This window comes from Oryctolagus cuniculus, chromosome 12, assembly GCF_051225735.1.
Source record: "Oryctolagus cuniculus isolate XC-2025 breed Fujian yellow rabbit chromosome 12, ASM5122573v1, whole genome shotgun sequence".
NCBI classification, from domain to species: domain Eukaryota; kingdom Metazoa; phylum Chordata; class Mammalia; order Lagomorpha; family Leporidae; genus Oryctolagus; species Oryctolagus cuniculus.
Genome location: NC_142878.1, coordinates 111337226 through 111364888, shown reverse-complemented (window position 1 = coordinate 111364888; position 27663 = coordinate 111337226). Strand labels below are relative to the sequence as shown.

The following is a 27663-nucleotide window of genomic DNA, read 5'->3' as shown; positions in this document are numbered from 1 at the left end:
CTGTGCTGGCCTCCCACTCCTGACAACTCCCTGAGCACTGGCCAGGTCACATCACTCACGCGAGGACCGGGGAGCGGACCTGGGACCACACAGAGCACCTGGCACAGAGGCTGCGCCTGCACTCTGTTGCAGGGGGGAGCATGTGGCGGTGGCAGGGGCTGCTCCCAAGAAGTCTTTCTGAGCCCAGAAAATGAGTGGGGCTGGCGTCTGGTGCAGTGGTGAGGACGCCTCTTGGGAAGCCCTGGGTTTGAGCCCTGGCTCCGCCCCGTGTTCCAACTTCCTGCTGACGGACACTGTGGGAAGTAACAAGTGATGGCCCCAGTGCCTGGGCTCCTGTCACCCACGTGGGAGACACTCCACCTGGGAGTGGAGTTCAGGCTCCCGGCTTCAGCCTGGCCCAGCCTTGGCTGTTGGGGCTTTTGGGGAGTTAACCAGTAGGTGGAAGATTCTCTCTTTCTCTCTCTCTCTCGCTCTCTCACTCTCGCTCTCGCTCTGTCACTCTCTTTGTCGCTCTGTCACTCTGTCTCTCTTTGTGTCTCTGTGTGTTTCAAATAAAATGAAAAGCAAATACATTAAGAATTTTGAAAAAGAGCTGGGTGCAGTAACACAGAGTTGGAGAAGAGCTGTCGGGAGTGAGCGCTCCAGTTCTTGCTTCCGTAAGTGCGCTGACTTTACCACTTTAAGACATCAGGAGACCGACCCCAGGATCACGCTGGACCTGAAAGTGAGGGGGGTGTAGAGAGAACAGGCTGGGAGATGGGAGCTGCCCGGGGGCAGAGAGGAAGCAATCATGTGCAGCTAACCCGCCCCAGTGTGCCTAGGGTAAAAGTCGCTCTACTCCAGTACCAGCTCTGCCTTCCCCTGTCACTTCGTAAAGACCCAGAAAGCTGTCCCTTCCCAACGGAGGAAAAAGCGGTGGATTCCACATCGCTCTGGAAAGCTCTTTCCACTCTCCGTGATCCTAAAAGAAAACAAACGTGCAAGGTGTTTTTCTTGAAAAGCAATCATTTAAATAAATGGAACGAGATTCTTGAGGCTTCGTGTTTCACGGACTCGGTTTCGCCGCTTTACCAAGTTTATTGTGTTTTACTTTGGTGGGTGGACGGCCAGGGGCTCCGTTTTCCTGGGCTCCGTGACCGAGCAGGGTGACTGTGGATCATGCTTCTGTGTTTCTCCAGATGGCAAATGCTTGGGCTTCTAGGACACGGACGCTGTGGACGCTGTAGTCGGGGCAGTGGGTCTGTGCTGGGTGGACGGACAGATGGACGGCCGTGGGTATGGGGTGGCCTGTCAGCTTGTTCTCAGTCCCTCTTACATCTCCAAAGGGAACTGGTTACCTGTGAGTCGGTTTGTTTCCTTGGACTCCCCAGGTGGGTCAGATTTGGTATCACTGAATGTTCCTCTGAGATCCTGGCAGCGAAAGGCCACGCAGAAGACATCCATGCGTTTGTTTTAGGAACCTGCATTCAGCACCTACGGTGTTCCAGACTCTGGGCACCCAGCACCTACAGTGTTCCAGACTCCGGGCACCCAGCACCTACGGTGTTCCAGACTCCGGGCACCCAGCTCCTACGGTGTTCCAGACTCCGGGCACCCAGCACCTACGGTGTTCCAGACTCCGGGCACCCAGCACCTACGGTGTTCCAGACTCGGGCACCCAAGATGAGTACGAGGGGTTGGCGCTGTGGCACAGCTGCTGAATCACCACCCGTGTCGCCAGCACCTCCTGTGAGCGCCGGTTCCAGTCCTGGCTGCTCCACTTCCGATCCAGCTCCTTGCCAATGCACCTGGGAAGGCAGCAGAAGATGGCCCAAGTGCTTGGGTCTCTGCCACCCACATGGGAGACCCGGATGGAGTTCCAGGTTTCTTTTCTTTCTTTTTTTTTTTTTTCTTTTTTGACAGGCAGAGTGGACAGTGAGGGAGAGAGAGAGAGACAGAAAGAAAGGTCTTCCTTTTGCCGTTGGTTCACCCTCCAATGGCCACCGCAGCCGCACCGCGCTGATCCGATGGCAGGAGCCAGGTACTTATCCTGGTCTCCCATGGGGTGCAGGGCCCAATTACTTGGGCCATCCTCCACTGTCTTCCCGGGCCACAGCAGAGAGCTGGCCTGGAAGAGGGGCAACCGGGACAGAATCCAGCGCCCTGACCGGGACTAGAACCCGGTGTGCCGGCGCCGCAAGGCAGAGGATTAGCCTAGTGAGCCGCGGCGCCGGCCTCCAGGTTTCTGACTCTGGTCTGACGGAGCCCTGGTCAGTGCGAACATTTGGGGAGTGAACCACCTGAATCCCTGTTTCTCTCCCTCTGTGTCTTTGTGAAATAAAATGAAAAGATTACCCATCATGTCTTGCTGCAACGCCAAGGTGGAAGCAAACTCAAAACTGCCACCCACGCCCTGGGGCACCGTCCTGGACACAGATGAAGACAGCTCTCATGAAGGAAGGTGTGGGGTTAGGAGTGGGGACGAGGGAGGTCCAAGCCGCAGGCCTCTGCAGGAGCGTGCAGTGGTCAGTGGGCATTCGTGGTCCAGCGTGCCGACCATTACACCACGGAACCCCACTTCTGCTGGGCGTCCAGCGGCGCGAAGCTGCTTCTCCCTGCCGGGAACAGATGTATTCTGATGCCTGGCTTCCTGGTGCCACTTCTGGGTGTGTGACGGTCACGGGCCATGTGCGCAGCACACATCTGCTGACGGGGGCCATGGGAGAGATGGGGGTTGGGGTGGGGGAGGTGCCTTCCTGTGGCCTCCTGAAAGCTGGGCACTGAACACCTCTGGGGCTCTGCGTGGGACAGGGCAGGCCCCGGGGCAGGGTTTATGGCTGCCCACCTTTGCACGCTGCCCGGCCCGGGAGTGGGTTTCATGGAGCATCCTTCCAGCAACTTTTAAGACTTCCCGAAACACAGGAGGGCAGTTGAGGCCTTCCAGCTGCCCCGCTGCTAGCGATGGCCACACACTGCTGCCCCCAGGATGCGTGACGGGACCATGTCTGGCAGGGTAGGGCACCCCATCCCTCCTTTCTTCCCTCCCTCCCCCATCCAAAGGGACCACATGGCTGAGCGCCCCCTGCTCAAAACTACAGTTGGCACCAACACGGCAGTTTTGCCACAGTGAGGGAGCAGGGAGCATGCACGCTGTTTCCTGGGTGCCATCTCTTATAGACAGGCCTCGGGACAGCAGCAGACATGAGGAGCAGACGCACGGCAGACACCCGGAAGTAGCAGCTCTGTCATCAAGCCCTGGCCGTGGAGAACCAAGCCTGTGTTCTCGGAGAGACGTAGCCGAGGGCTGGGGAGGGCTTCCCGGACCCGTGCCTGTTCCCTGCAGACGTGTGGGTCTCAGACCCCTGTGGAGCGGGGACGGTGCCGTGATGAATTGCCGGCGACTTGCTCCAGGTTTCATTTTGCTCTGATTCATTGCCCGCTCCAGGGACCCCGAAAGTCTCTGTGTCTGGGCTTCACTTCCTGGTGGTTCCCAGAGAGAAATGAGCCTGGATTCCGGGGAATGTAGATTTCTTCCAACCAGCAGCCGGCTTCCAGGCTCCCTGCAAAGGACTCCTAAGCCTGCAAGCATTTCCCCTCTTAAATCACACGTCGCTGGCACCGGCCGAGGGTTTTCAGCCCTTTCCTGCTTGCCGGGAGACAGTGGCTGGACAGTCTGCCGCGGTCTTGGCAGTTTTATTGGCTGCTCTTAGGATCAGGTTAGTGATTCTTTTTTTTCAAGTGAAGACCGGTTTTGTCTGTTCCTTACAACGATTTCCTCACTTCCACGGGGGAACCGCGAGGCTGTCTCCCTTGGCCGAGGGAAGGGAGCTGTGTCTCGCTTGTGCGCACCTGTCCTGGCCTTATTTCCGGTTGGGTGATGGGAGTCCCCAGGGCTAGTGATGGCGTGGTGCGGATTTGATCTGCGCGTGGCATTTATTTTTGCCTCGGCCCGGAATCCGTTCTCTCCTGATGGCTTTCGGGAGGGTGCTCTGCTAAGGGAGTCTGGAGCGCGGCACAGAACGAGGCACGTTTCACCGTGTAGGAGGCAGCGTCGCGCTAAGGCAGCTGTGACAGGCACTGGAGCTTGCGTGTGCTCCAGACTCTGCTGAGGTGGTGGTTAGCCTAGGGGTTAGACCCCCACACACACACACACTGGGACGCCTGCGTCGCATATCAGAGTGCCTGGATTAGAGTCCCGCTGTGCCCCCAGTTCCTGCTTCCTGCTCGTGCGCCCTGGGAGGCAGCAGGTGACGGCTGAAGGATTTCCATCCACAGGGGAGAGAGACCTGCCCCAGCCTGGCCAGCCCTGGCTGCTGTGGGTATCTGGGGAGAGTGAGCCAGCAGTTGGAAGACCTGTCTTTGCAGAAAAAGAAAAGAAAAGAAAGAAAGAAAAGCTGACGTTAAAACATCATCTCCAAAGCAGGCGCATCAGGAACAGGGGCTCGGGGTCGTCCGGGAGTGGGGCGAAGGCCCCCATGACGAAGCCCCTTTGCCCTTCCGCCTCCCCCTGGGTGTGCACTCGCTGATCCTGGACTCCCAGCCTCCACTGCTGCGAGAAGTAACGCCCTGGTCTCTCAGGAACCCCGTGCAGGCCCTCTGCTCCAGCAGCACAGATGGGCAGGCATGGGCTGCAGCACGCCCTGGATGTGGGACAAGCACGTGGTCAGGGCAGGAGGCGGCGCTGCTGTAGCACAGGGCGTCGTGTGACAGTGGCAGTGGGAAGGCCAGGCTGCCTCCTGACTGTTAGTGCCCTGCAAATGCTACAGATGCTGGGGAACACGCACACTGAGGCCATGACCTGTCGGTCTGCTCCCAGGCATGCCCATGGGGCTCCCACACCCCACCACGGGGCTCCCAGCATGTCATGGGGCTCCCACACCCCACCACGGGGCTCATGGCCACGCCATGGGGCGCCCACGCCCCACCACAGGGCTCCCGGCCATGCCATGGGGCTCCCACACCCCACCACGGGGCTCCCAGCATGTCATGGGGCGCCCACGCCCCACCACGGGGCTCCCAGCATGTCATGCACCATGGGGCTCCCAGCATGTCATGGGGCTCCCACACCCCACCACGGGGCTCCCAGCATGCCATGGGGCTCCCACGTCCCACCACAGGGCTCCCGGCCATGCCATGGGGCTCCCACACCCCACCACGGGGCTCCCAGCATGTCATGGGGCTCCTACACCCCACCACGGGGCTCCCAGCATGTCATGGGGCACCCACACCCCACCACGGGGCTCCCAGCATGTCATGCACCATGGGGCTCCCAGCATGTCATGGGGCTCCCACACCCCACCACGGGGCTCATGGCCACGCCATGGGGCGCCCACGCCCCACCACAGGGCTCCCGGCCATGCCATGGGGCTCCCACACCCCACCACGGGGCTCCCAGCATGTCATGGGGCGCCCACGCCCCACCACGGGGCTCCCAGCATGTCATGCACCATGGGGCTCCCAGCATGTCATGGGGCTCCCACACCCCACCACGGGGCTCCCAGCATGCCATGGGGCTCCCACGTCCCACCACAGGGCTCCCAGCCATGCCATGGGGCTCCCACACCCCACCACGGGGCTCCCAGCATGTCATGGGGCTCCCACGCCCCACCACAGGGCTCCCGGCCATGCCATGGGGCTCCCACACCCCACCACGGGGCTCCCAGCATGTCATGGGGCTCCCACACCCCACCACGGGGCTCCCAGCATGCCATGGGGCTCCCACACCCCACCACGGGGCTCCCAGCATGTCATGGGGCTCCCACACCCCACCATGGGGCTCCCGGCCATGTCATGGGGCTCCCACGCCCCACCACAGGGCTCCCGGCCATGCCATGGGGCTCCCACACCCCACCACAGGGCTCCCGGCCACGCCGTGGGGCGCCCACGTCCCACCACAGGGCTCCCAGCCATGCCATGGGGCTCCCACACCCCACCACAGGGCTCCCGGCCACGCCGTGGGGTGCCCACGTCCCACCACAGGGCTCCCAGCCATGCCATGGGGCTCCCACACCCCACCACGGGGCTCCCAGCATGTCATGGGGCTCCCACGCCCCACCACAGGGCTCCTGGCCACGCCATGGGGCGCCCACACCCCACCACGGGGCTCCCAGCATGTCATGGGGCGCCCACGCCCCACCACAGGGCTCCCAGCCATGCCATGGGGCTCCCACACCCCACCACAGGGCTCCTGGCCACGCCATGGGGCGTCCACACCCCACCACGGGGCTCCCAGCATGTCATGGGGCGCCCACGCCCCACCACAGGGCTCCCAGCATGCCATGGGGCTCCCACACCCCACCACGGGGCTCCCAGCATGTCATGGGGCGCCCACGCCCCACCACAGGGCTCCCAGCCATGCCACGGGGCGCCCATGCCCCACCACAGGGCTCCCAGCCATGCCATGGGGTTCCCACACCCCACCACAGGGCTCCCGGCCATGCCACGGGGCGCCCATGCCCCACCACGGGGCTCCCAGCCACGCCATGGGGCGCCCATGCCCCACCACGGGGCTCCCAGCATGCCATGGGGCTCCCACACCCCACCACGGGGCTCCCGGCCATGCCATGGGGCTCCCAGCCACACCCGGGGCACCACGCCCCGCCACGCTGTGCGTGCTGCTTACTGTTCTCTGGGGCATTCCATTCCGGTGTTGCTGCTTCTGCCTGTTGCCGCCATTTGGACTCTGTTGACCCCACCCATGCTGTGGCTCACGGACCTTACCTGATGCACCCTAGCTGTGAGTGAGCTAGGACCCTTTTCCTTAGCTTGCCAAAGTGGGTGTAATTGGAAACCACAGAAGCCCGAAAGCTGGCAGGGAGGCAGGGAGGGGTGGGGCGGGGGTGGAGTAGGGAGCAGCTGAGTTGGAGATGCCGCACCCTGCACTTTCTGGGTTCAGATCAGGGTCGGAGTCACATGCACTCACCCGTGCGTCCTGGGCAGGTGATGGTAGAGGGCCCCCTGCCCCGGAGTCTGTGGGGGCCATGGCCCTGAGCAACTCAGGAGCTGCCACTCGGGGGCTTTGCCAGCGACTCTGGCTTCTGGGCACCCTGGGGAGCCCTGCCTTGCAGAGCGCCCAGGCTGAGGAGGTCTGCAACCTTGGCAGATCCATCACTCGAGGGGAGCCCAGCCCCCTTGCCTGAAAATGGAAATAAAACGCCTTCCCTCGTCATTATTGAAATGATGAGGGCCATGTCTGGCAGGCAACACATGGAGCAGGTGCACCTGACACAGGGCAGCCACAGCGACCGTGTATGACAATGCACCCATGCCCCGCCCGCCAGACTTCACTCACACCACACCCAGGCTGTGTCTGCCATCCGAGGGAGCCTCACCTGCTGGAACAGCCACTTCACCTGGCCCAGGAAGCCTGGTGAGACGGGAGACGTCAGACTTCCTCCGTTTCTGACCACACTTGACCTTCTCCTGAGTGTGGCGGCACCACCTCACTCTTTGTTACCGTGGGAAAGCAAATTTCATGACTGCTTGAGAACGAACACTAGGGTTAATCTATTCAAAATCTGCCTGCGTATTGACCATAGACGTACGAAGCACCGCTCTCCTTCAGCCACAAAAAAAAAAAAAAAAAGTCTATTTGGTTTTCTCCTGCCGGTTGCAGCTGAAAGCTGGGGGTTAGTGATTAACCCCGTTTATCTTGTTTTAGATTAAACATTCCTGAGGCCAGGTGCTGGCTTCAGAAGGGGGAGCTTAGTGAAGGTGGGAGAAATAAAGCTACGGTTTTCTTTAGTTTTCTTAAATCGTTGGCAATTCCGGAGTTAGGAAACTTCGAAAACCTTTCAACGTCGGACGTTTCCCACGTGCTTTTGCTTTCTTTACTGAAAATGACTCTCCTTTCGCCGGGGTTTGGCTTGATCAGGCACAGGCTCGGGGGCTCCAGTGGGTTCTGCCTGCCCCATCAGCCCAGACCCGGCACTGTAAATGTTAAACAACACGCACCCTTTCTTAATGACCGCGTTGGCTGGTGGTGGCTTAGTCATCCAGTGGGCGTGGTCTGTCTGTCACTCACGTGCACCCCAGGCTCTCTCATGCATGTCCTTCAGAGACTTCATTGATGTTTTCTGGCCACTTCCAGCCACTGCCACAGCCTTCCTCTTCTTCAGGTGTTTCTTACTGGGCGCAGAAATGAAAGGAACAGGTTCCAGAGGGAGCTGGGGACACCCACAGGGCTGGTGCGAGCTGCCAGGGGTGGTCTCCGTGGCATGGGGAACATGGTGGCTGAGTTCAGCAGGAGGAGGTTGACCACAATCAGACACCGCCCCCCACCCCCGCAAGGTAAAGCTGCTACCTGCAGTGCCAGCATCCCTTATGGGCGCTAGTTTGAGTCCTGGCAGCTCCATTCCTGACCCGGCTCCCTGGGGAAAGCAGTGGAAGATGGCCTAAGTGCTTGGGCCCCTGCATCCACATGAGAGACCTGGAAGAAGCTCCTGGCTCCTGGCTTTGGCCTGGCCTAGCCCTGGGCATTGCAGCCATCTGAGGAGTGAACCAGGGGATGAAAGATCTCTCTCTTTCTCTCCCTCTCTCTAATTCTGAATTTCTAATAAATAAAAATCTTTAAAAATAAAAGAATCAGGTCCCCTCCCCCACCCCATCTGGGTTGCTGGGGTTCCTGCTTTAGTAGCTCCAGGCCCAGGAGGGCGAGAGAGAACCGGAGATGGAGCAGGCGAGTTAGGTGCCTGGGGAGGAGGGGGTGGCCTGGACCTGTGGGGACAGTTCCGGTGGACGGAAGTGGATGGATTTGAGACACGGTTCAGAAACGGCGAGTACGGCTCATCTGCCCCCCGCGGCCGGGGGCTGGGCTGTGGTCCGAGCCCCTGCCATGTCGCTGACTGGCATGTGGTCACTGGTGAGTCCCTCACTCCTGCAGGCCGAGGACCCTCGCCGTCCCCTGGGCAGACGCTGCGTCCGTGGACTCTGGGCACAGTGGCAGGTGGCACACAGAAGTGCTCATTAGACACGCCCGTTGCTCCCCTTGGCTCAAGGCCAGGGAGGGGTCGCCTTCAGCTTAGCCGTCACCTCCCCAGCTCTGTGCTCCTGACACCGAGTGCCTCGGATGATCCCCAGCTGCCAAATCAGAGGCACGGAAAGCGGGCGGGAGAGCCCGGATCTGGGGGTGGTGACCAGGTCTGCGTCTGGCCCATCCCCGCGTGGCCCAGATGGCGTCCCTGAGTGGCGTCACCGTGCCCCCTCCTGCGTCTGCTCTCCAGCTCGCTTGCATTCGGCCATTCAGCTCCTGGTCCAGGGTGCGTGTCTGCAGTTAAAATAAGAGCCCGCGTGGTGTTCAGAGCAAGCAGGGTCACGTGGGCGGGCTGTTCCAGGCTGTTCTGCCGTGAGCAGCAGTGCAGACGTCCCCTGGAACCCTGGGCCCAGAGGGAGCACCCAGGACGACCCAGGAAGGGGCCAGCCAAGGCAGCACCGTGGCCATGGGATGATTTAACGTTTATCACGGTTTGTCCAAGTCCAAGTCTTCTGCCAGGACGTCTGGTGCTATCCATTTATGATACATTCAGACGTTGGACAAATCTGTTACCACACACACCAGGTCATTGCCAATCCCCCCGCCCGGTAAGTGATAATCCTCCGTGTTCAAAGTGGAAAGCTAGCTTCGCTCCATTGGGTAAAGCAGCAGCGGAGGCAGAGTGTGTGTAGGACGCTTACGGACAACCAGGACCGTGGGCCCCTGTTGCTGTCCCACAGGGCATGTCTCTCAGCCCTGCTGTGAGCACTGGAAGTCCTCCATTCCCACGGAGATTTAACCCCGTGGCTTATGGTGTCCAATGGCCGAGGCGTCGCGCCTGCCAGTGTGCGAGCCTGGGCTGCCCGAGTGCTCGGAAGCAGGTGCCAGCTGGGGCTGTGGTGCACCTGCGGGCTGACTCAGGAGACCCCTCCGCGTCCACCCAGGAAGTCCCTGCTCTGATTTCTGTCGCTGGAGGCTGGCCTGCTCTGGACATTTCCAGTAAGTGCAATGCTGAGCCCGTGGTCTTCTGTGACTCAGTGTCGTATGTGCCAGGCCATCGCCCTGTAACGGGAACCTCTGCTCGCTTCCACGTGGTGTTCCCTGGTATGGGTGGACCACGTTTTCTTTCCCACCCGTCCGGCCGTAGATGTCTGAGCTGTGCCCGCTTTTTGGCTCCTGTGAACAGCGCTGCTCTGAACATCTGTGCACACATGTGCACGAGGACGTGCGCTGTAGGGTCTGCCCCCAGCATGGCGTTGCTGTGCCAGGTGACTCTGCACTGAAATCCGCGGCACAGCTGCCAGGCTGGGTTCCCAGGCGGCCGTGCCATTTTCCGTGACCACCGAGCAGGCCTGAGAGCTCAGCTGCCTCCAAACCCCAGCCGTCCCCTGCTGGTGTCTCTGGCTGGTGGGAGGAAGGGGGTCTTGCTGTGACTCTGATTTGCATTCCCCTGGTGAGCCTTGCATCCCGTGTCTTTTCCTGTGCTTATCGTGTGCCTTTTTTTTTTTTTCTTTTTTTTTTCTTTTTTTTTTTTTTTTTTTTGAGGACTGAGTATTCAGACCCTTCGCCTGGTTTTACTGGGCTGTCTCTTTATCCTTAAGCCGAAGGGACTGTGCTCTGGCTGGGCGTCCTCGGCATGCACGTCGTGTACGGATGTCACCCCCAACTCTCGGGTTCCCTTCCCGCTGTCTGCAGGGTGCCGTTGAGCAGCACGGAAGTCTAATCTTGGTGAAACCCCCGTGTCTCTTGGGCCACTGCTGTCACACCTGCGAAGCCGTCACTCTGCCCAAGGACATGAAGAGTTCTCTCCTGAGTGCTGAGCTTTGAGCGCCTATGTTTAGCTGTGTCTGCTCGTGTGTCCAGCAGCTTCTGGAACAAATACACACACAACACACAGAGTTGCTGTCTTCCAGTACTGGAGGTCCAGTGTCCAGTCGGGGTCTCGGCAGGGCTACAGCCCTCGAGGGGGCTCCAGGGAAGGGCCCCGCCCTTGCTGCCTCTCCAGCCCCCAAGGCTGCCCAGGCTCCCAGGCTCCCTGCTCCCCTTCATCCTTCAAGCCAGAAGGGCAGGCGATCCCCTGCCCGACTCTCCCTCACTCAGAGACCCTTGTTGCTCCCCGGGACCACCTGGATCATCCAGGACCCTCTTCCTGCTCCACCGGTCCCTCTGTGCCTCCATCCCCTTTGCCGTGTCACATGACTGTTCAGGATACAGGTGTCACGGTGGCGGCTAACCTGCAGCCCCACGCCGCTTACCCAAAGAACACCTGTTACTGTGGTCACGGTGACGTCATCAGTCTATGGTGCGTTTTGAGTCGCGGCTTGTGTGTGGTGTGAGGTAGAGAGCCCCTTCTTCCATTCACACAGATGCCCACTGTGCCAGTGACCTCTGTGGAACGGCCTCTGGGCTAACGTGTGGCTGGGCCAGCTGCAGCACGCATGCGATGCTGGCCCTGTGGGTGGATGCAGTTCCCCTCCGCACACCCCATCGCAGGTAGGAACGCCCTGTGTCTGAACATCATGTCCGGCCTTTCCCCACTCAGGCCGTCTTTGTCTGATGTGTGAGTTTGGTTTTCCTCTGCGAGGTCGTGGACATGAGCCCTTTTCCATTGTGTATTCCAGAAATTCCTTTGACCTCTTCCCTTCTTTCCAGCACTCTCTCCAGGCTCTCATACCTCTGGATGGCCACCATCAGGGCTCGCTGCTGTCACTGCCCCCACGCTAGTCTCCCCTCCGCCCCGCCCCCACCTCACCCCCAGCCCTTTCTCTGTATAGCAGTGGCCTTGGCAAAGTGCACATCTGGTCCTGTGGCTGCTGGCCCTGCCCTAATAGACCCTCACTGGGAAAGCCTCCCTTTGTCCTCGGCCCTCTTGCTCACCACCTTCATGTGCACCTGCTCCCTGCACTCACCAGGAGAGCCGCCGCAGCCCCGGCACAGGCCAGTCCCCCGCCCCCAGCAGGCCAGACCGCTGTGCCAGCCACAGGCATTTCTACCTGCAGCCCTAAATGGGCTTCGTCAGCCTTGGCCTCCTGCACCAGGCAGTGAGCGCCACAGAGCCCAGACTCGCGTGACGAGGACTGATGGTCTCAGCAAACGAACGAGCAAAATGCATTCGCTGCTGTACATGTGAGTTTTAACTCTGTGCGAGGCATTTTCATCTTGCAGAAATGGAACCATAGATCCAGATAGAGAAACATTTTCTCCTGACTTGGGCCTTCTTGAGACTCTGCTTCAAATCCTTTCCCAGCCGGCGCCGTGGGGTAGCAGGTACAGCCACTGCCTGCGATGCAGGCACCAGTGCATGTGCCAGCTGCTCCTCTTCCAGTCCAGCTCCCTGCTAGTGAGCATCTCACCGGCATTGTCTCTGATCCTGCTCCTGCCTCTGTGTCGGAGCCCTGAACCCTGAGCCCGCGAGGTGCCCAGCCTTTCGGCACGGCTGCCCTGCCGATGGCCGGGGCCGTGGAGGCAGCACCCTGTGCCGAGGGTCCCATGATCCCCCTGGTCCTGGAGGGAGAGTGGAGAGCCGTCTTCTCTGCATTGCGTGCCCCTCCCCTCCCTGGCTGCTGCCTGGCTCTGTGGTCCCGGACACCTGCACCTGCCAGCCCCGTCTGACGGCAGTGCCTTCTCCACCGAGGCCTCTCCCACTGATTCCTCACAACGCAGGTGTATTCAAACACAGGGATGCTTTGAACAGTTCAGCCACACGGCGCACACCCCTGTGGAGGAGCCGAGCTTGTCTGTTCTGTGCAGGAAGCAAGTTATCTGCCGTGGGGTCACTGTTTGTGAGAAAGACAGAAACGTGGTCTCAGACTTTCAGCATTTATTGTTTTCCAACATTTCCCCCACTCCTGTTTTTCCTCTCGAGAGCACCCAGAAGTGTGGTTGGAATCTGCACTTCCTGGAGCGAGGCACCTGCTGGGTACCTTTCCTTTCCCATCTCTGCTTCCTGGCCTGCGGGGGCCCCATGGAAGCTCCCTCCTCTCTTCAGGAGGGAGGTGTTGCAAGGACCCCTTTGGCATCTGTTCCCTTATTCAGCCCTGCACGAGGCAGGCATTGTGCTGAGTCCCAGGGACACACGGAGGACACAGCCCGTCCTCCTGGGCTCCCTCCCGCTCTCTGCTGGTGAAGGCAGACCAGCGTTAACCCTTACAGTGCAGTGTGCTTGGCGGAGGTCGTCCGAGGGTGTGTGCTGGTGGAGTGGGGTGCCGCCCTCGGCAGGGTGGGGAGCCTGGTGCCGCAGAACTCCTGGAATACATGGTGCCCGTGGGATCACCGGGAGAGCCAGGGATTGGTGTGCGTCCATTTAGGTGGTAGTGGTACCGCTCTTTGATTTCAGTTCACCTGTCGAACAGCAGTGCGTGCACGTGTCTGATGGTGCACTGAGCATCAAAGGACATACAGAGGTGCCATGTGACAGAAATACAACACAGCTTAAAATGTTTCTAGTAGCCCCATTCAAAGATTGAAACACACAAATGAACTTGACTTCCAGGCTGTATTTTTATTTAACCGGACGTACTGAAGACGGATGCTGTCTTTTCAGCATTTAATCAGCATAGACATACATTAATGAGATACTTCACTTTTTTTTTAGTATCAAGTCTTCCAGTTGACACAGTGTATACCACAGGGAAGGCTGGTTGCGGTTTGTGGGCGCCCTGTGAGGGTGGGCGGCTCCTCTCTGAGCACAGATGCACAACAGAGCAGTGAGTTTCCCTCCCATTTCTGCCCTGAGGCTACTCACTCCCCTCCCTGGAGGCGGCCCGAGTCAGGAGTTCCAGTGTGGTGGCAACATACCAACAGTCACACAAACACGTTGCACAGGTAACTGGGCGGTGGTCACACCGTTGCACACCTTCTTTCCTTCTTCCCAAAAAACAATAAGTCCTGCCGATGCTCTGTAGCATCGCTTAGGAAGAAGCCTTCAGTTTTTCTCTTGTAAAAATTGCTCTTTATGGGTATAAATAGATCATCCAGTGAGCAGTTATTGGTGAATATTTAGGTGGTTCCCTGTGTTTGGTGTTCATGAACAAGTTGAGCTTAGTTTTATTAAGATTTGTTTATTCAGCCGGCGCCGTGGCTCAATAGGCTAATCCTCCACCTTGCGGCGCCGGCACACCGGGTTCTAGTCCCGGTTGGGGCGCCGGATTCTGTCCCGGTTGCCCCTCTTCCAGGCCAGCCCTCTGCTGTGGCCAGGGAGTGCAGTGGAGGATGGCCCAGGTGCTTGGGCCCTGCACCCCATGGGAGACCAGGAAAAGCACCTGGATCCTGGCTCCTGCCATCGGATCAGCGCGGTGCGCCGGCTGCAGCGGCGGCCATTGGAGGGTGAACCAACGGCAAAGGAAGACCTTTCTCTCTGTCTCTCTCTCTCACTGTCCACTCTGCCTGTCAAAAAAAAAAAAAAAAAAAAGATTTGTTTATTCATTTGAAAAGCAGAGCAACAGCGGGAGAGGGGGACAAAGAGGGAGAGAGAGAGAGAGAGAGAGGAGAGAGGGAGAGAGAGAGGGACAGAGAGGGAGAGAGAGAGAGAGAGGGAAAGAGAGAGAGGGAGAGAGAGGGAGAGAGAGAGAGAGAGGGAGAGAGAGAGAGAGAGGGAGAGAGAGGGAGAGAGGGAGAGAGAGGGAGAGAGGGGGGGGGAGAGAGAGGGAGAGGGAGAGAGAGGGAGAGAGGGAGAGAGAGGGAGAGAGAGAGAGAGGGAAAGAGAGAGAGGGAGAGAGAGAGGGAGAGAGAGACAGAGAGGGAAAGAGAGAGGGACAGAGAGGGAGAGAGAGACAGAGAGGGAAAGAGAGAGGGAGAGAGGGAAAGAGGGAGAGGGAGAGAGAGGGAGAGGGAGAGGGGGAGAGAGAGAGAGGGAGAGGGGGAGAGAGAGAGAGAGGGATGGGGGAGAGAGAGAGAAAGAGGGAGAGGGAGAGAGGTGGAAAGGGAGAGAGCGCTTATTTGCTGATTCACTCCCCAAATAAACACAGCAGCCAGAGCCGGACGCGGAGCTCCGTCCTGGTCTCCCGTGTGGGCAGCAGGGACCCACGTCCCTGAGCCATCACCTGCTGCCTCCCAGGCGCATCGGCAGGAAGAGGGAGAAGCAGAGACGGGACTTGAAGCAGGCACTCTGATGTGAGAGACGGGTGTCCCCGATGGCACCACGACCCCGCCCCAAGCTTAGTCACCGCGCCGAGGCAAAGAGCAAGAGTCACTACCTCCACGAAGGTGGGGCTCAGGCACGGAGCACAGGCACGCGTGGCCCTGGGGAGGATCCCTTGTGGCCAAAGGTGATGGGGAAGGAGGCGGGAAGGCAGACGGCCTGACATTGGCATTGAGGGTTCCGTCGCTGACGGGGGCCTGTGGAGAGACCCTCAGAAGCAGAGGAGTGCAGGCGATGGGTGTGATAAACAGGCGAGGACGGATGAGTGAACTCCGAGTAAACCTCCGGAGGCACGAGGGAGACGGAAAACCACGACGAGAGCAGCACAGGCCGCTGCTGCAAGCCAGACGTCCAGATGGATGCTGGGACCAGCGAGGGACACGTTAGGGGCAGATGGGCATTTGCATAGCCTCAGAGCCTCTCCTCCCAAGTGGTCAGCAGATGCTCTCACTCTGTCTGCGTGCCCTGAATCCCGCTGGGCTCACGATGCGCCCCTAACCGACAGGATACGGCGGGCAGGGTGGACAGCCGCTGACCTGGAGACAGGCAGACGCCTCTGTCCCGACTGTTCCAGGTTAACATCCCAGTGATGGCCGTGGTGTAGGAGGCCACCCCCCAACCCAGTGCCTCTCCCTGCTCATCAGAACAATCTAAATGGGGGGGGGGGGCATTCGGGAAACTCCCTGGCCAGTCGTCTTCCAGAATGTCATGGTCACACAGCAGAAGAAGGAAGGCACAGGAAGAAGGCTGGGGAAGGGAGCTGGGAGGAGAAGGGACCCAAACACAGAGGTCCCCATGGAAGGTCAAGAGGAGAAGGCAGTTGGCTGGGCCGGAGCAATGGCAGCTGCAATGTGGGGCAGAGACTGGCCAGGAGGTCGGTTAGACCTGGTGACATTTCGGGGAGGAAGCCGGGGGTGAGAGGACCTGACACGACACCCTGTGTTCACCCTCCAGGAATTCAATAGGTGGTGAGGTCATTCACTGGCTGGAGGAGACCGGGTTTGCTAGTTCTGCTTTGGACTTGCTGACTTTGCACATCGGCAGCTGGCTCTGGGGGCCTGCACATCGGGAGGAGGTGGCCCACGGAGGGTGGACAGAGAAATGGCGCAGGGTCCGGGACACAGACGGACTGGCTCAGGGCGCAGCAGGAGCCTCGGCCAGCACTGGAGAAGCAGTGACAGTGCGGCGCTGTCTCCCCGAGCTGGCTATGGGGGCAGCTGCCGGGACCAGCGCACTAGCCTGCCCCCCCCACCCCCGCCGTGTGACCGTGTGGTGTCACAAAGCCTCGGCCAGGAACACGGGAGACGCCACCTGAGAAGTCCCTACCGTGGCGCCGGCCTCCTTGTACTAGAAGAACGCTGGCCATCCGAGGCCACGAGAGGCGGGAGGGCGGAGTCCTGGCCATCTTGGTGAAGGAGTGGCTGGCGGGAGGGCGAGAACCTGCACTGGCGCCTGGGAATGTGGCTCGTCCCAAGTGGTGGCAAGGAAGTGGGGACATTGGACTTGCGGAAACTGGGTGTGGCCGCTGTGGGAACAAGTTAGAGAATGACCGTGCGTCCTGCAGCTCCACTCCTAGCTTATTTCCCGGGTGGTGGAGAGCAGGGCTCTCTGATCTTGCACACCCGCGTTCACAGCATCCAGAGATGGGCAGGTGCACGTGTCCTCCGACACATGGGGCAGGCCCCAGGGTGGACCGTTATTCAGCCCTGACGAGGAGCAGAGGAGCAGAGTCTTGATTCACACAGCAGTGTAGACGAGACACACTCTACACTGGAGATAGCGTGCTGCATCCCAGGATGCACGTGGCTCATCGCACTGACACCAAGCCCCTGGAATCACACATCGCAGAGACACCAAGTCCCTGGAATCACACATCGCAGAGACACCAAACCCCTGGAATCACACATCGCACTGACCCCAAGCCCCTGGAATCACGCATCGCAGAGACACCAAGCCCCTGGAATCACGCATCGCACTGACACCAAGCCCCTGGAATCACGCATCGCAGAGACACCAAACCCCTGGAATCACGCATCGCAGAGACACCAAGCCCCTGGAATCACGCATCGCAGAGACACCAAGCCCCTGGAATCACGCATCGCACTGACACCAAGCCCCTGGAATCACGCATCGCACTGACACCAAGTCCCTGGAATCACGCATCGCACTGACACCAAGCCCCTGGAATCACACATCGCAGAGACACCAAGCCCCTGGAATCACGCATCGCACTGACACCAAGCCCCTGGAATCATGCATCGCAGAGACACCAAACCCCTGGAATCACGCATCGCAGAGACACCAAGCCCCTGGAATCACGCATCGCAGAGACACCAAGTCCCTGGAATCACGCATCGCAGAGACACCAAACCCCTGGAATCACACATCGCAGAGACACCAAGCCCCTGGAATCACGCATCGCAGAGACACCAAACCCCTGGAATCACGCATCACACTGACACCAAGCCCCTGGAATGACACAGCGCAGAGGCACCAAGCCCCTGGAATCACGCATCGCAGAGACAAAGCAGCCTAGGAGGGTGCCTGGCTGGAGGAGCAACCGTTCAGTGAGCACGGTGCTCGTGGTGGGGTACAGGGAGTACTACGGAGGAATGATGAATGCAGAAAGATCCTCCTTCGTATTTGTGACGTGGAAGCCACCGTGAGCGTTTGTAGTGCAGCCAAAAAGACGCAAGTCAGATGGCGGAGGATTTGGAGGGCACTCACAGACGTTTCTGGACCAGGGACCAAGTCTGGCTTTGTACCTGTTCTCACAAGTAAAGTTTTATTAAAATGCATCCATTGCTATGTGTTTTGCCTATGCCTGTTCATGTAAATAAAGTTTTATTGGAACGTAGCTGTGGCCATCCATGTATGGTGCCTGTGCCTGATCTTATAAAGTTTTATTGGAACACACCATGGCCGTCCATGTATGGTGCCTGTGCCTGTTCTTATAAAGTTTTATTGGAACATAGCTGTGGCCGTCCATGTTTGGTGCCTGTGCCTGATCTTATAAAGTTTTATTGGAACACACCATGGCCATCCATGTATGGTGCCTGTGCCTGTTCTTATAAAGTTTTATTGGAACATACCATGGCCATCCATGTATGGTGCCTGTGCCTGTTCTTATAAAGTTTTATTGGAACACACCATGGCCGTTCATGTATGGTGCCTGTGCCTGTTCTTATAAAGTTTTATTGGAACATAGCTGTGGCCGTCCATGTATGGTGCCTGTGCCTGTTCTTATAAAGTTTTATTGGAACACACCATGGCCGTCCTGAGCATTGCCTGTGGCTGCCCTTGTACCACAAGGTCAGAGTTGTGTCTCTGCCACAGCAGCCTGTGGCCTGCAGAACTGAAAACATGCACCACCGGCCCTTTGCAGAGACCCCCAGCCCCTGCCTGGACGGCAGCCCCAGTCTTCTGAGAGTGCTGGTTTGTGAAGTCATTCCCCGGGGGCTGCATTGTGGCTCAGTGGGTTAGACCACCGTTTGCAACACCAGCCTCCCGTATCAGAGCGCTGGTTCCCGTGCCCTCTGCTCGGCTTCCAGTCCAGCTTCCTGCTAATAGACCTGGGAAGGCTGCAGAAGGTGGCCCAAGTGCTTGGGTCCCTGCCACCCACGCAGGAGCCCCTGGCGGAATTCCAGGCTCTTGGCATCAGCCTGGCCTAGCCCCAGCTGTTGCAGCCATTTGGGAAAGAGCAAACGATGGAAGATTCTCTCTCTCTCTGTCTTTCTAATAAATAAAGATAAATACGTTTAAAGAGAATGCTGAGTTTTCAGGGCAGTAGACAGAGGGCTCGTTCAGCTGAGCAGCGTGCAGACCCTGTGCTGGGCAGTGGTGACGATGAGGGAGGGAGGAAGGCGAGGGAGAGAAGAAGCCCCCTCCCTCCTTTCCTTCTCTGACGGGAGACCTTGTCCTCGCCACCCCTTCCTCCTTGCCCAGCCAGAAGACGGGACTGCAGCTCCCGCCCGCACACACCAGCAGCCAGTGAATTGCCGTGTGGCTGCAGACTGCTTGTGGCTGTAACGTCCCCTCGTTACTGCGGGGAAATGCTCATAACCTGAGGCTTGGCGAGTCTGATTAATTCCCTCTCTGGGACGGAGTGCCGATGTTTGTTTGAGATCAAAGAGGAGGCCTGTATCTTTGTAGCAGTCGCCCTGTGCTGCACACTCTGCTGGTGTTCTGTGTGCACGTGACCTCACTGATAATCCGGGCGCTCCCCTTTTGAAGGGGAAGAGCATCTGGGGCCCACGGGGGTGAAGACTCACCCTGAGTCCCGCCCTGGGGTTTGAACCGACGCCTGCCTGATTGCAGGACCCTGCTGTGTCCACGGCAGCCTCGGTGCCTGCACCCTGACCCATCCCCTGGGAGTGGCCCCAGTGGTTTCCAGGCAGAGGCTGATCATTCGGGGAATGGGGGTGTCTCAGTCCGTCCCGCACCTGACCCTGGCTTTGTCAGGGTGAGGACAGCCACTCCAGATGCTCTGTCGTGCTGGCTCCAGCTCTGGTCTCCAAACTGCCGCCCGTGCCCCTTGTGCGCCTGAGCTCCACTCTGCTGTCAAGCCGGACCTACCCAGACTCGCTCTCCGATTTCTCTACGACCACCCAGCGTTTTATTGCACTCTACCAGCAGCACGGACACCTGGGAATGCTTGTTCCCGGCTTTGCCACTCACTTTCCCACCATCCGCAGTCCTCCTCATGTGCGTGGGTGGGCAGGGGGACCTCAGATCCACCCACGTGGGCTCCCTTCCCCTTCCCCTTCAAGCTGCCCTGGACAATGCCACCCGCCCGTGACTGCCAAGACTTCTGCAGCCATCAGCTCAGAACGAAGAGGGCACTCAGTTCCCCCACCACCCAACCCTTGACCACGGCCCAGAGAGGGTCGGCCGCCTGCCCAGGGGTGCACAGGCCCTGGCCCAGGCAGCACCCCATCTCCCAGCTCCCAGCCTGCAGCTCGTGCTTCCTGGCCTCGGCTCGCGGCGTGGGGAGTGCGTACCTTGGAGCCCGGCTCGTGAATGAGACCAGATGCACGGCTCCCATTGATCGTTCCTGGCCCTCCCCCTTTTCTGCTTTCTGTTAAAGGCAGCCCCCCAGCTCCCAGCTGGCCGCTGTCCCCTCCCCTAGCCGGAGACGTTATTACATGAAGAGATCAGCTTACAGGCTGCTGCACAGCCCAGGCTGAGCAGGGAGCGCCGGGCAGCGCGGTGCGGGCGGGCCGGGGGAGCGGTGGTGCCTGTCGGAACTCCGGGGCTGGGCTCCCGGGACGCAAGTGCATCTGCTAGCTGTTAGCGCTTGGCAGACCGAGCACCCCTCCAGGGTGGTTCTGACTTGGGGTAATGATGTTTGTCAGCTGCCTGATCCTAACCTTGCTGCGCGCTCAGACAGCAGTCGCCACGAGACCTGGGGGAGAGGTAAGCCCAAAGGGGGTCTCTGGTCGGAAGCTGTGCTTGTGTCGGCGGGGCGGTGCGTCTTCCCTCTGCCGTGGCATGGGGTTTTGTGGGGTGCAGAGAGCAGTGCGTGATCGCCCTTACTTCTTGGATGTGCCTTGAGCCTTTTCCTGTACAAAGGCGTCTTTCTGAAGACTCCCGTGACACCTGAAGTCTCGTGCCGTCGCCACTCCGGGGAGTCCTCGCGGCCCTGGAGACAGATGCCTGCCGCAGCTGCAAAAATGTGGCTTGTCCCATTCCCCAGAGGGACTGTCAGCCCATCAGGGTCAGGGTCTCTCCCCAGGGCTGCAGAGACACTGTGCCTGCTGCTGCCGGGGGCTTTGCCTCTCTGTCCTGCCTTTGCCCCTGCTCCAACACACTTAGGAAGATCTGCGTGTGCTCAGTGCTGTCTCGGGTTGAAGAGGGACAGTGACAGGCAGCAGCACTGGGCGTGTGCCCAGACCCGCGTACAGAGGGCTCACGGACGGCGCGTTCTGGCTGGCTGAGCTCGCGTGTTTGCTGGATCGCCGATGCTTCCGGGAGCCTGGGAGGGGTGATCCCGGGTGTGGGAGGGGGAGGCCCCTCCATGTCCCACCCTCACCTGTGGCCCAGCTGTGACTGCCTCGCGGCCTCCCCTTCGACGGGAGGTCTTAGACTGTGACGCCCAAATCCATCTCCCTCTCTGAAAAGCCCAGTGAAAAGTGTTATCGCCTCCAAAGGCCACGGAGGCCACTTCACAGCTGTGCCTTTTGTTGGGCTCAGGGACCCTGTGGGCTCTGAGGCCAGACGCCAGTGGCTGTCCCTTTTCAGGGACAAGGAGGGCAGGGGGACAGCCAGGGGTCGCCACGGCCAACGCTGCGAGGCTGGCTGAGGTTCCCCACAGCCGTGTCCCAGACGCGCCTGCAGCCAGGGGCTGGGCGGGCTGCAGGTTGTCGCCCTTGGCGACCGCGTGGTCGTCTGCTCCACCGAGGCTTTCTGGGCCGGGAGCAGGGAGCTGTGGACCCTGAGCGGCTGATGGGTGGCTGCTGCTGGCCGCGGAAAGTGGGCCACTGCCCCCTAGCTGTGGCCACGGTTCACAGCTTCCCTGGTGATTTCCTGCTGTGAGAATGACAAATGGGCTGACCTCGACCTCCCTCAGCAGGGAGCACTTGAGCAGGCGAGGGGCGGGCTCCGGCGCGTGGTGTGGGGGGCCCCGTGCTGAGCAGAGCCTCCAGCCGCTGTGGAACGTGGGTGCCCCAGCATGTGTTACGTGCACCCTGCTGCACCTGGCCGTCAGCAGAGCAGTGGAGACACAGAAGGGGGCTGACGGGGCTCACACACAGCCCCCCCCAGGGTTGCAGCCTGTGTGTGGCAGCCGTGGAGATGCCTGCTCCGCCGTGCTCCCCCCGGGCTGCCTGCGACTCCTTTCTTCTCTCTGGCCCTCCGCCTGTGTGCATGTGTGTGTGTGTGTATGTGTGTGTGTGTGCACATGCCCGCGGCTCCTCTCTTCTCTCTGGCCCTCCGCCTGTGTGCGTGTGTGTGTGTGTGCGTGTGTGTGTGTGTGTGTGCGCATGCCCGCGGCTCCTGAATGGCCCCTGCCCCTGGGGAATTGTACAAGGACACTTCTCCCTGCTGCTGGAAATGCGGTGATGGGGGAGGGAGCGGCCCCCTCCCTCCCTAAAAAGAGCGTGGGTTATGCAGAGTGCTGAAGAATGTGGTGTTTATTTGTTATAGGAGCTCCGTTTTTTGCGGCTGTGTGGCTTGCTAAACTCACCCGTACTCAGAGAGCGTCACCCTCGGTCACTATAGCTTTCTGGCCTCCTCCCGCATGCTCTCCCGCAGGTTTTAATCATCGTGCCTTTGCAAAGGAAGGGAGGCTCCGTGCACCCAGGGTGCTCGGCTGCCTGTGTCCTTGGGTGGGAGCAGCAGTTCACAGAGCAGGTTTCTGGGGTGCAGGCTCCTTGCAGAGGTGTATGGGCCAGCAGGTGGCCAGGGGCACTGTGAGAAGCCCAAGCTGTGGACACACGGCCCAACTGCCTCGTGTTCATTGTCTGACTGCCAGAACCCTAAACCAAGACACCCTGCAGTCCTGGGAGGCCTCTGACTTGGCGGGGTTAGGACCCCCCACACCCCACGTGCACTGGCACAGGTAGATGCATCCTGGAGAGGCGGAAAGGATATGAAGTTAGTTTGGACTGAGGGTGCACTTGTTGGCGTGGGCAGGGTGCCAGGCACCGGTTTCTTTGCAAGATGCAGCAGACAGGAGGGCGGAAGGGGGGTTGCGTTTTCCACTCTGAACGTGGAGCTCAGTTTGTCACACAGGACCCAGCTGTTGCGTATTGGTGGGGGTGCAGGAGGGAAGTGCAAGAGGGCCAGCTGGGGACCACGGAGCCCCCCGAGAAAGGATCCACGGACCCCCCGAGAAAGGATCCACGGAGCCCCCCAAGAAAGGATTCACGAGCCCTCCGAGAAAGGATCCACAGAGCCCCCGAGAAAGGATCCACGGACCCCCCGAGAAAGGATCCACGAGCCCCCTGAGAAAGGATCCCCGGACCCCCTGAGAAAGGATCCACGGACCCCCGAGAAAGGATCTCCCCGAGAAAGGATCCATGAGCCCCCCGAGAAAGGATCAGCGTGGTGTTTCTTTGATTCTGATGGGGCAGTGGGGCAGGACTCGGTGCGTTGGCTGCTGAATCCCAGGCTTTATCAGAGTGCGTTTTGTGTGCGGCTCCAGCCTCGGTTCAGTGCGGTCAGAGACACCTCTGGGCACCACCGTTCTGAAGTGTGACCTGCTCAGAAGCCGCTAGCGGCAGCTGGGCTGCTCCCCAGGTGCCTGCTGATAAGGGTGGCTCTGCAGGTGCTCAGGAAGGGCCAGCAGGTGCCTGGGGAGTGGGACAAGTGAGGGGCAGAGCCTGTGTGAAGCACGGCCCCCTGTAGAACGCAGTGGCGAGTTCTGGGTACATCACTGGGGAGGGGCGTGAGAAAGACGTGGAGGAGGAGGGGGTGGAGGGGTGGGGCAGGTGCTGCCAACCAGGGGAGCGTGTTAGAGGCTCAGGGCCTGGGACCCCGAGGCACCCGTAGCAACATTCCAGGCACCCAGAAGGAAAGCAGGTGTCAGGAGAGACCTCAGAGTCTGCACAGTGGTGGGGGAGGGGTGCAGGGGACCCTCCCCAAGGCCATGTCCTGGACCTGTGTGAAGGAGAGCAGTTGGGCCTACATGTTGACCTATCCGGTGAAAGACGGAGGAGGCCGTTCCAGGCAGAGAGAGAACATCTCCAGGGCCCCGGAAGGAAGGGAGGACGCGGCATGTTCCCGAAACAAGGCCTGGCCGGGCTGACGGAGGCACACAGGCGGGGGCGTGGCCCCTGGGCCCAGCTTTCCTCCGTGACTCTCGAAGTTCTGGAGATTCCGTGTCTACGGCCACAGGTGGTCTTTGTGTGACTTCTTCCTGTAACCTGGTAGCGAAGCTGGTTGGATGTGGTAAGGCTAAGTGAGCTCAGGGGTGAGTGTGGAGCTGCCAGGCCGGTCGTGGGAGCCCTGGGAGGTGCAGATGCGGGGAGGGGCGGGCTCACTCAGCCCCTCCTCCTGCCCCCCTCTCTGATACGGGGTGTAAGAAGCCAGCGGTGGGGCCCCCAGCTCACGATGCAAGACCTGGAGTCTCCGGCCTGCCACGTTGCCCCGTGCGACTTTGGCTGCTGCTGTGTGACTCTGTGCCGACGACGGCTGTGGTGAAAACAAATTCAAGCCGGAAACCGAGAGAACAGAGAAGTCTGTCTTTCCCCTGACTCCCTCCCCCATGCAGCCCAGTAGCAGGTTAGCATCTGTCCTGGACCGTCCCTGCATGCCGGCCAACACGGCGAGTGTGCGTGTGCGCATGAGTCTGTGCGAGTGTGAGGAGAGTGTGTGCACATGCGTGTGTCTGTGCTGTGTGTGTACATGCCTGCATTTCTGTGCATGTGTGTGAGTCCGTGTGTTTGCATAGGCTGTGAGTTCATGTGTGTTTCTGTGTGTGCATATGTGTGTCTGTGACTTTGTGTATGAGTCTGTGTGTGTGAGTTGGTGTGCATATGTGTGCATATGTGTGCATCTGTGCTTGTATGTTTTTTAGTTTGGTGCATGTCTTTGAGTCTTTGTATGTGGTCTGTGAATTTGTGTGTGTGCATGCATCCATGAGTTTCTGTGTATTTCTGTATGCATCTGTGTGTTTCTCTGAGTTTGTGCGTGCTGTGTGTATGAGTCTTGAGTGTGTTCCTGTGCTTTGTGTGCATGTGCGTGTGTGAGTGTGTGTGAGTCTGAATGAGTTTCTGGGCTTTGTGTGCATGCCTGTGTGTCTGTGGTGTGTGTGCATGCCTGTGTGTCTGTGGTGTGTGAATGTGTGTGAGTGAGTTTGAGTGTATTTCTGTAGTTTGTGTGTGTCTGTGGTTTGTGTGTGTGCATGTGTGAGTGTGAGTGTATGAATCTGTGTTTGTGGTTTGAGTGTGTGTGTGTGTCTGTGTTTCTGTGGTTTGTGTGTGTGCATGGGTATCTGTGTGTATGAATCTGATGTGTTTCTGTTTTGCATGCATATGTTCTGTGGTTTTTGTATGGATGTGTGAGTGTGTGTGTATGTGTGTTTCTGTGGTTTGTGTGTGTCCCGACTTGCAGATAAGAGCGTTTTTTTCTTGCCCGACCCCTGCTCTCTGTGCTGCCCCTGTTGTCTCACGGCAGTCACGGTGGCTTCCAGAACATGGTGCAGAGAGGGCAGCAGAAGCCGTGGCCTGTCTCCCCCGGCTGCGCTGGGGACGCGGCTGCTGTGTCGTCAGCAAGTGTGACAGCTGCCGAGAGCTGAGGTGGATCCATAGGACCAGTCACCACCTGCTTTTTCAGTTTGTGTCAAGACCAGGTGTGGAGTTCTGCAAGCGTAACGCGCCTCCGTCAGAGGGCCGCCTGGCGTGTGCTTCCACGCGCTCGGGCAGCGAGGGGCAGCACAGACTTCTAGCTGCTACACCGTCTTTGTGTGCTTACGCCCCATTTTCTCACTCAGGAGGGTTTGTTCATTCAGTTTGAGCTTGATTTCTCCTACGAGTGCTTTCATTTTTTCGTCTTGTTAGATGAGTTACGGACTCGTGGCTGTCTTTGATGGTGCTGGACCAGGGTTGCGATCGTTTTGTGAAATAGTTCGAAAGTCTCTCACTTTTCCTGTGCTTTGAAACTGTTCAGACAGCAGCAGAAGTGGGAATTCAGTCCCCAAACCAGCAGCCCTTTGGTGGAGGGTTGAATACCTTTTGTTTCGATGCCTATCCTTACCATTTCTTTTGTTTCCAAGGAGCGTAACATAGCGTGGTCCTTGCAGACAAGTTGGTGGAGATAGGGATGGAGAGACAAGGTGTCTTTCCCATGAGCCGTCTGGAGGCCCCTTGTGCACAAGAGAAAATTCACAGGTGCAAGCAAGTGCAGAAGCCACCCACCCCACCCACGAGCCCAGCCCCAGCCTGGGAAGCCCACGTCCCCATGCCCACTGCCCACTGCCTCTCCCAGCAGCAGCCGTCACCCTGCTTGTCAGGGTGCGCACTTCAGGGCTTTGCTTTATCCGCTCATCACATCTGAGTGTCTCCAAGGAATAGAGCGTTTGGCTTTGTTTGGTTCTGAGTTGTGCAAACATGTTTTCTTGATTTTTTAAAATCCAGCATGATCACACATGCAGCTGGGATTCATTTGTTCTCAGTATTCTGCCAGGAAACGTGTCATCTTTGTCCTGTTGGTGGAGGTATGGGTGCTCTCAAGGTGGTCCCCCCTCCACACACATGCTGTGAACATGGAAGGCGTCTCCTTACGCAGGCATGCACGGATCCCCTCAGGGGACGTCCCCAGGAGTTGAGTTCCTGGGGTGGAGAGCGAGCGCTTTCTTAACTCTGGGGAACATCACCCAGTGCCCACAGCGTTCCCGGCGGCTTGGTTTCCTCCAGCAGGTGCACAGATTCTCTGTGGTTTATCTCATCAGAAGGGTTCAGCTTGACTGACATCTTGGGTCTGCAGTGGCATCAGTGTGTATTGACTCGCATTTCTCTGATGGTCAGCTGTGTCCAGACCCCTCGAGCTTCCTCATCTGCGAGAGGCCTGTTCCTATTTATTTCCTGGTTTGAAATTCTGTTCTTGGCTTTTTCTCTGCAATTAAGGAGCTATTTCTGTGTGGTGAAATTGAATCCTTTCCCTGCGATTCTGTGTAATGTTCTCTGCAGCTTGCACCCCTATTTAAAACGTTGCTCACTATCCTTGCTAATGAGCACTCTGCCAAGCAGGACTTGGGTCCCTGGAACTCACATGAGAGACCTGGATTGAGTCATCTCCAGCTCTGGGGGCCGTGGCGGGTGTGAACCACAGATGGGAGATCTCTCTCTTACATTCTCTCTGCCTTTCAGTTAAATAACGAGTAGATAAAACATAGCTACAAAGAAGTCCTTGGTTTTAACTTATTTGAATTTTTCAGTTGTCTTTGTGTTAACAGTTTCTATTTCTAATGCAAGAAATTTTTTTGAGATTTGTTTATTTGAAAGAGTGACAGAGGGAGAGAGGGGGATAGTGAGAGAGAGACAGAGAGAGAAAGAGAGATCCTCCATTGCTAGTTCACGCCTCAGATGACCACAATGACCAGGCCGGGCCAGGCAAAGCCAGGAACTCAACTTCCTCTGGGTCTCCCACGTGCGTGCAGGGCCCAAGCACTTGGGCATTAGTAGGGAGTTGAACTGGTGCCCTGGTGGGGGATGTTGGTGCTGCAAGTGGTGGCTTAATCCGCTATGCCTCATCGCCAGCCCACAGTTTGGAAATTATTGACCACAAGTTTGTAGATGTGTTCTCCTGCAGGGCTGTCTGACATTGTTGAAGTGCAGCAGTTCGCCTGGAAGTTTTGGTACACTTACAACCTGTTTTCCTGTGTAGCATGACTAAGGGGTCTCCTTATTACTGCCATGTGGGGTATCACTTGTCGCAGGACTGTGAGTGAGTAGCTTCCGGGTTTCCTGTGGGCTGGGCAGGTCTTTCTGGCGGCTCCCGCTGGCCGTTTCTCTGCCCCTGACAAGGATCACAGCCTCCTCATGATTACAGCTTGGTAGTAAGTCTCCCCACATTAGTCATATTTGGGGGAAGGTCATTCTCCCTTGTTTTCAAAATGTGAAGTTTTTCCATCAAT

The 27663-nt window shown here is 58.7% G+C and overlaps 1 protein-coding gene across 2 annotated transcripts in view; it reads left to right on the top strand.

Annotated features, from left to right (window-relative positions):
- THSD4 (thrombospondin type 1 domain containing 4) overlaps positions 1–27663 on the top strand; it is a 394254-nt gene that overhangs the window by 243837 nt on the left and 122754 nt on the right. Inside the window, exon 1 of one of the 2 annotated variants that reach the window (XM_051821773.3) lies at positions 20324–20504. The exons of the other annotated variant lie outside the window; for it this stretch is intronic. Within the exon in view, the coding sequence (XP_051677733.3) occupies positions 20430–20504 (75 nt within the window). The 5' untranslated portion in view covers positions 20324–20429. Of the gene's footprint in view, positions 1–20323; positions 20505–27663 lie in introns of those variants that run through there. 2 annotated transcript variants of the gene reach the window in all.